The following is an 8434-nucleotide window of genomic DNA, read 5'->3' as shown; positions in this document are numbered from 1 at the left end:
CGCCGGCCTGACCCGCGCCGCGGCCACGAGAGGGCGCCACAGGACTCCCGGAAGCCCCGGGGCAATCCCACACGGGACGGCGGCCCCACGGGCATGTGCGCGCGCGTGCAGACGTGTGCCTGGCGTTGGGGGGCTGCCCGTCCACGAGCGCACACCTTCGCACGCGCTGCCGGCGTGGTGACGGCGCGTGTCTGTCGGTGGCGGCGGGCCCGGCCCCGCAGCTGCGGCCAGGCAGCGTGTCCCGCACTGGGGTGTGTTCCTGCTTTTCCCCGTGCATGCGTCTCAGCCATGTGCACGCGTGTCTCAGCTGTGTGTGCATGTCTCAGCCATGTGCACGCATCTCAACCATGTCTCAGCCATGTGCATGCATGTCTCAGACGTGTGCATGCTTGTCTCTGCTGTGTGCATGCATGTCTCAGACGTGTGTGTGCATCTCAGCCATGTGTGCATGTGTCTCAGACGTGTGTTCCTCCGCTCGGTGCAGCTCTGTCCCCACCAGTATCTTTGTCACAATGAAGGAAGAGGCTATTATGTTTATTAAATTGTATCAAGGCAGCATTACAGCAATTGGCAGCTGGTGACCCCAGTTATTTATAAAACAGGCTTTGGAAATCGCAGCTCTGGGCTTAGGCTTTTCTTCAGAGAATTATGGAAAAAAAAAAAAATCAATATTGCGGGATAGGGCCAAGTCATTGGTTAATTGTGGGGTTGGTTCCAGGAAACGCCTCCTGGTGTGACAGCAGCCATGGAAAAGCTGACCTCCCCCTGCCTCCCCAAAACCCCCAGCCAGGGCTCCTGTCCTGCAGCGCCTGCCCTCTGCGGTCATGGGGCCATGGTGGGGGACATCCCTTCTTTCTCAGGACCCAGCACGCTGCCTGGGCTGGTGGCTCTGGGACCAGAAAAGGCCAAGGGAGAGCGGCTCGTTCCTTGCACTGGGGTACTGGCTCTCTGAGCCAGCGGGAACAAGGGTGGGCATCATCTCATCCACCTTTTGCAGCATTACCAGGGCGGGGGGTGTGTGTGTGTGTGTGTGTCCGAGTCTTGGGGTATTAGGCTGGTGTCCACCCCGATCCTGCAGTGGTTGTGGGTCAGAGATAGGCTCTCCTGGTGCTCATCACCCAGTGCCCTGTGATTAATGGGGAGAATTAGGATGGTAATAGCCCTTTAAATGAAGGTGCCAGTTACAAATGATGTGTGCCCGTGCTGCGTGATGGATGGTGCCAGGGCCAGCCCCTGGGTGCTGGTAGGCAGGTGTGCTCAGAGGCACATTACAGACAGAGCAGGAGCAAGGAGGGGACTGTGATGTCATAGAGATCAGTGACATTATGGGGTGGGCATGACATCACACGCTAGCTCAAAGTGAGGGGATGTGGGACAATCCCAGCACTGTGTGTACATGGCGGTCTGGCAGGGAGGAAGGGCTGTGGTTGCTCCACCATTATCTGGCTGTGCAAGTCATCATGAGATGTCACAATAGTGCTGGCATGTGATGCCCTTCATGGAGCTGCTAGTGCTGCCCAGCCTCACCAGCCCCTGCGTGGCCACTTGTGCCCCCTGGTGTGGTTGTGCTGGGGCCCAGGCAAGGGGTCCCGGGCAGCAGCCTTGCAGGGCCAGGAATGCCCTTCTCTCTCCAGGAGGGGCCGGGTCCTCCCAAGATCCAGCCCCTTCTTCCCGTGCTGGAGCTTATCCTGCAGCGCAGCTCTGTGGGGCTATGAAATATATCCCGTTAATTCACCATTTAATTATTGGCTGTTTGTTTATTGTTTGTTTGCTTTAGTTGGTATGAATTTTTTATGATGGTTTCCATTGCACCCCGCCAAAAGCCAGTGAGATTTACAGCTTCGACATGAGCAGAGCCTTAACGAGGGAAAGGTCCCCTTTAGCAGCAAGGGATGATGCCATATCAGCATCAGAGGAGGGTTTGGGGCAGTTCCTCCCCGGGCTGGGGGGGCACAACCAGTGGGTACCAGCTGTGGGGCCAGGGAGGCTGTGGGGAGGCTGTGAACTGTGGGGCAGTGGCCCATGCAATGGGGGTTTGTGTGGAGCCAGGAGGCTGGTTGGGTGGCTGGGGGGGGGGACGGTGTGGGGGGACAGGGGGGCCCAGTGCCAAGGCTGGGAGCCAGAGGAAACGGCATGCTCAGGTGCAGGCACGTTCAGCCCCAAGACGCAGCAGCTCCCTAATGAAGCACCCCTTACACCCCGGGGGGGTGGGGGGGGGGGGCACCCAATTCAGAATGATAAATTCCCCGCGACAGCACTGCGCTCGCTCGCAGCAGCCGTGATTCTCCTTCATCTTGAATAATATTTTTGGAGTGGTTGTAAAATAACCCGCCACAGCAGCTGCAAGTGGAGACACCAAGGCCCTGTGGCTCTCTCCAGCCCCGCCACCCCATTTGTCTTTTCAGCTCCCCACCCTGCGGGATCAGGTCCCCATAGCCCTTGTATGGAGCCAGGGAGTGCACCAGCACACATGTGAGTGTGCACCTAGCCATGCATGTTTGTATGCACGCACATGTACAAGCATATATCTGCTCATAAAGGCATGTATATGTCCATGTGTCCATGCACATCTGTTCGGATGTATGTGCGCACAGGTGCCCATGCACATGTGCGTGTGCAGGTATGTGTAGCTGTGCAGGCAGGGGTGTGTCTCTGTGCACGCATGTGTGAGTGCAGAGCTGTGTAGATGCGCACGTACGTGTAACTGCATTTGCAGGTGTGTGTCCACACACATGCATGCTTCCTGAGGTCAGCTGCTGTAATTCTTTTCTCTCTAGGAAGTATTTGTGGGCTGTCTTGTTCTTCCCCAAAAGCGCTGACCCATCAGATCTGCATGGTGCCAGGCAGGGGCAGCCATGAAAGAAGAAGCTCCAGCAGGCTGTGTAGATGCGCACGTACGTGTAACTGCATTTGCAGGTGTGTGTCCACACACATGCATGCTTCCTGAGGTCAGCTGCTGTAATTCTTTTCTCTCTAGGAAGTATTTGTGGGCTGTCTTGTTCTTCCCCAAAAGCGCTGACCCATCAGATCTGCATGGTGCCAGGCAGGGGCAGCCATGAAAGAAGAAGCTCCAGCAGTGTCTATTTGCTAGTGTTTATTGTGTCTCCCTCGGGGGGGGGGCAGAGGGGGTGGGGAGCATGCTGGAGCCCCCCCCAGCACTCTGCAGGGCTGAGCCCCTCACGACGGCTGCTCCCGTGGGGCTGTGGGCAGCCTGCCCAGGGGGGCTCCTGAGCAGCAGGGCACACACTGTAATCACCACGGAGGAGGGAAGCATGGCACAGAATTAAACTGTCTCTTAATTACAATCATTAATGAGCATGGAGGCAGCTGGGCTTTGTGGGCAGGGAATCCCACTGCATCTCTAGGAGGAGTCCTGGGCTTGTCTGCAGGGAGTTAGGAGCTTGCATTGGGCCAGGGTGCAGAGATGCAGGTTGCTCCAAAGCAGACCTGGCTGTGACAGGAGCGGGATCCCCCAGACGTCCTGGGCTCCTAATGCTGCCGGACACCCTCTTAGGATCCCTGCTCAGTGCTTTGGTGCTGTGCTCCAAAGGGGTTATGGCACTGCATGTGAGTCCTACCACTTACACACATGTGCATATGCACATACCCCATGAACCCCTTCCCGCACACCTCTGCTGTGACCTTACGCACACACCCCCTCCCCATACACCACACTACTGTCCTTGTGCCGCAGCAGCCGTTGACAGAGGAACGCAGTGAAGGACATGCACGTGCCTGTGCTGAGGGCAGGATGCACTCTGTCTTGGGGAGTGGCACTTAATCAATCCCATTTCAAAACTCTAATTATATCAACAAAAGCCTCAACATGGTGCTGCTGGCTGCAATTCAGGCCTTGTTTATTTATTTCCACACACTCCAGAGAAGTTTCTCCCCTTTGTCCTTTTATACTTTGCTGAAAGAAATGAGGTTAGGATGGAGTGGCACCAATGGGGCTGCGCTGTGCCGGGCAGAGGGTGCTGAGGTGGGGAGGGAGGCTGGACTGTTGGGCTGGGGGGGCAGCAGCGGGGCTCTGGGCATGTGTGGGAGAGAGGAGAATCCCTCGCGTGCTCCAAGCCAAAACTTCAAAGTGAGGGGCTTACAAGTCATCGGTAAAAAGGATTGCCAGAGCTCTTGTGTGCATGCATGTATGCATAGAGGTGTTCATGTGCGAGTGCCTGCAGACATGTCAGCATGTAGGTTGTCTACCTGTGCATGTGTGTGTGCATGCATGTATGCATCTGCATGAGCAAAGACTGGTCTACTGGGGGGCACTGGCTTTTGGCTGCGAGCCCTCAGTGGAAGGGGTGTTCGACAGGGACTGGCCTGTGCCCATCAGGTGTGTGACACTGTGTGACATTGTATGCCACCTCGTCATGCTCTGTCCCCAGCTGCCCCCCGGACACGATCTGCACTGGCTCTTGCCACTGCCAGAGAATGACCACCCGCACCCCAGATAAGGGTTGGGGGGGTCCAGTCCCTGCCCAGTTCCAGCCTGCTGCTTTTGGCTGCCCACTCCGTCCATCTCCCCAGTCTTTTGTTAAAAGCCAGTGGATACAAATAGCTGGTTTCCATATGCACAGCAGCATCTGTTACTGCCAGGGAGATTTGCATTGCTAAATGTAAATTGGGTGTTATGTCATTTATCATAAACGGGAGGGTGGAGGGGGGCGCTGAGGGGAGGCAGCAAACATCAGCAAAGTTGTCATAGCAAATCACACGACTCATCGTTCGCCCTGGCAGGAAGGTGCGGAGCAACCTGTGAAGGATTTGCACGTGGAGGGAAGAGGCTGGTCCCTTGTACAGAGAAGGAAACCAAGGAACGAATGCGGTCTGGGGTGCAGACCTCAGGCGTCCAAAGCTAGTCATTAACCCAGTCATCGGGGCTCACGACGGGAGAGGCTGGAAGGGGCAGAGTGCAGCCAGGGCTCAGGACGTGATCCTCAGCCTCCCTCTCCCCTTCCAGCTTGCAGCGTCCCCCCCCGGCCGGGCGCGGCGCGCCCCCCCCCGCCCCGCCCCGCCCCGTCCCTCCCAGCCCTGCTGCAGACACCTCCCTCACATCTCCTGCCCACCCTCCATCCTCGGACGGCGCTCGGGAACCTGCCATCGCAGCCAGACCTTCCCCACACCCTTGCCATGAAGGGTCCCCTCCTTGGAGGCATGTTCTCACGGCATGTCAAGCGGCACCCCGGAGTGAGTCACCCCATACCCCCCTCCCTCCAGGGACCCCCCCATTCTTCCCCATCCCTCTGCATCCCTCTGCCCCTCTCCTCCTCCCAGGGACCCCCCCCGCAGCCCCCATCCCTCCGGGCTCATCCTTGCCCTTCTCTCGCCACGTGCCTCGGAGACCCTGCGTTTCCCCACACCCTTCTCCTGCCCTCCTCTGCCCTTTGCGTCCTTCTCCAGCCCTGTCTTCCTCCCACTCCCCAAACCCCTTCTCAGACTCCCAGTCCAGCTCCTCTGCCCTCCCCGTGCCTTCCCAGGCTGTGCCTGCTTGCCAGCTTCCCCTTCACACTGTCCTCCCAGCTCTCGCAGCATCCTCCAGGTAAGCTGGGTGGTCCTGGAGGTCCCCAGCCCTCCTTTACTGAGGAGGGGTGAGACCACCCAGCACTGCCTGGCCTGCTCCCTCTGTCCAGTGCTTCTGAGAGGCCAGAGGGCTCCTTCGCTGAGCCAGGCTGGGCTTCGGGCACGTTGGCTCTTATACACACCTGGGCTTACCTACCCTGACAGGCATGCCTGCTGGCAGCTGCTTGGGTGAAGAGTGCTGCTCCGTGTCCTCCCCCCTGCTACACCCTTGCTCTGGGGGCATCTGTTTTTTTGGGGGGGTGGGGGGGTGGAAATCGAGCACCCTCCCCACTCACCCCGGCAGCCCCAGGTTTGAAGCACCAACTCCCATCCTTTCAGCTCAGAGCTGTCCCTGTCCCTTGCCGTCAAAATTTCAAGCTGAGGGTTTTGTGTACAAAGCTGCTTAAACCCTCATAAACTACAACTACCTGCCAAGATGGCGGCAGCTGGGCAAGTGTCCCTGCCCTGCCAGGATGGGTCTCTTTTGCTGCTGGGCTGGATCCCCTCCTACAGCAGGGACCTGGCCCTTGTCAGAGGGTCCCCAGCTCCCCCTCACCTGTCCCCCCTGCTCAGTGTGGGGGGATCTGGCAGGGGCTGGTGGCCTGGGGAGGGTTAATGAGCTGCAAGCGCCGGGCTGAAAGTCACATAAGCTGTTGGCAGTTGGGTTTGGCAGGGGTAGAGCAGCCAGGCTGGAAAAGATGATGAGCCATGGCTGAGCATCCGGACGCCTGGCTCACCGGCAGGGGAGGGCAGGGGAGGGGAGTCCAGGCCTGGAGCAGGAGGCACCCTGGGGCTGGGCTTTTCCGGGGAAAGGTGGGTGCCTGCGCACTGCCAGCATGGAGGGCATGGGCAGCCAGGATGCCTGGGTGCTTTTCACATCCTCGGTGAGAGCAGATGGATGGACAGCACAGGCCAGGGCTCCTGCACTATCTTCATGGCACTACTGTGTGTTTCTGCATGCAGAACAGGGGGATTTGGGGCTTTTCTGTTCATGCCTGCCACGGTTTCCCCAGCTGACAGAGGACTGTGTGTGACTTGGGAGACACAGAGAGGCCCCCAAACAGTACATGTAAAGGGGAGGTGGTCCTGGGTGCCTGTACGTGAAGTGCCTGGCATGTGCCTGGCGCCATTAAAGCGGGACTATTGCCGGCAGAGGTTGCTGGGGCAATTTTTGACATGTCATCCATTACATGTGATCAGCTGCAGCTCATGCCAGGCAGGTACATCAGCACTTTCACCTGGCATTAGACTCTCCCTCCACAGCATGCCCAGCTGCCTGCCCGCCTGGCAGTGATTAAAGTCCCAGGCATGCCAGTGGAGCACCATGGTGGTGAAGCGCAGGAGCTTTAGCAGGACAAGAACCTGCCCAGCATGGCGGTCCAGGGGCTGCATGGCTCAGTGGGCACCTTTCAGGCACTGGGCAGAACCCAGCACTGTGTCCCACCATCCACTCACCTCGGCATATGGTCCTGCCGTGGGAGGGGATGGTCGTCCACACTGGCATGAGGCGCTTGTTCCACCCCATCCAGGCACAGGGCCCCCGCCTCACCCAGCACCTTCACGCATCTGTTTTCTCCTTCCTGCTATTTTTGTAGCCAGAGCGGTAGGAATAGGGCCAGATCCCCACTCCGGCAAAGCTGGCACCAGCTTGCTGCTGGGTCACTTGGAAGCGCTGGGTGGTGGCGGGGGCTGCAGCTGGCCTGCGGCCAGGACCGACTGTGCCTGGCCGGGGGGGCTCAGCCCAGCTGCTGGCAGAGATGGGTGTCCTGGGGAGCAAGGCAGCGCCTGCCTCGTTCCAAACAGGTCCCCACAATTGGGGTTAAAGGGCAAACGCTGCATGCACATAAGCAGCGTTTTAACTCTCTGTACGCTTAAGGTCAAGCTCTCAATACATCTTGTTTATTTTTGTGCATGTCTTGGGGGGGGTCAGGCCCCACTGCCTGCTGCATGAGTGATTCCCCCAGCTCCCCCCACCCTTAATTCTTCCCAGGCATTAATTACCCAGAAGGCGTCAGCAGCAGATGGTGAAACAAACCCATCGCCCCAAATCTCCTCCAACAGACACCACAATTCCCGGTGCTGTGGAGTTCGTCTTGATTAGCCAGTGCGGTTGGGTAGCGGCTACTGCCAGATCCTCTTGGCACCCAGCCGCACACGGCGCAAAAGATCATTATCTGCTGATGCCTCTAACCTCCTGAATTGGCGCTGGCATCTGCCAGGCTCTCGATCAGCTGGCATGAGCACAGGGCGCTGCTTGGCTTGGGCATGGACACTGCTGAGCAGGAACTGGGCCATGCTGGGGGCACTGGAAGAGGATGGGGGGGTCCAGTGGGGACCGAAGGCCGGGCAGGAAGTGCTTGGGGAGGGGGACACATCTGACTGCCCAGGTGTCTTCCCCACAAGACCCCTTCCCTGTGCAGGTCATCAAGGTGCTTGGCAGAGAACAGAGGCGTTTGGACAGCCCCTTTTCTTCATGCTTTAGAGTCGTCGTCCCCAGTCTCATCCAAGTGGGGAAACTGAGTCACTGTGCAGTGGGTGGTCAGGTGGGGGTTTGGAGACACTTGCTAAGAGTTCAAGCTGCCAAGCAGAACTGCAAATATAACCCAGGCGCTCAGGTGCTGGCAATGTGAACTGTGCGGTGCGCATGGCTTTTGTGGTGCCGCCGGCCCCCGCTCCCTGCTCCGCACTAATGGGCACTGCGAGGCGCCAGCCGTGTTTGCCTTCCCAGGGGCATGGGTTGGTGGGAGGTTCATTACGCTCAGACCGTCTTCCCCGGTGCAGAGGCCACAGCAATTTGGGGGAGGTCAAAGCAGCCTCATCTCGGCTACGATTGAGGCCGTGTCCCCCCAGGCACTGGGGGATTGGCAGGGGC

At 58.6% G+C, this 8434-nt stretch overlaps 1 protein-coding gene across 2 annotated transcripts in view; it reads left to right on the top strand.

Moving 5' to 3' along the window:
- The first annotated feature begins 5047 nt into the window (after window positions 1-5047).
- The window catches only part of NDUFA4L2 (NDUFA4, mitochondrial complex associated like 2), a 6888-nt gene continuing 3501 nt past the window's right edge, over window positions 5048-8434 (top strand). For both annotated transcript variants that reach the window (XM_009282275.2, XM_009282276.2), the window contains exon 1: window positions 5048-5190. In XM_009282275.2, the coding sequence (XP_009280550.1) occupies window positions 5134-5190 (57 nt within the window). In that variant the 5' untranslated portion in view covers window positions 5048-5133. The remainder of the gene's footprint in view (window positions 5191-8434) is intronic.

The sequence above is a fragment of the Aptenodytes forsteri genome, unplaced genomic scaffold, assembly GCF_000699145.1.
Source record: "Aptenodytes forsteri isolate BGI_AS27 unplaced genomic scaffold, ASM69914v1 Scaffold373, whole genome shotgun sequence".
Lineage (NCBI taxonomy): Eukaryota > Metazoa > Chordata > Aves > Sphenisciformes > Spheniscidae > Aptenodytes > Aptenodytes forsteri.
Note: the sequence above shows the minus strand (reverse complement) of the source record. Positions and strands in the feature narration are given on the sequence as shown.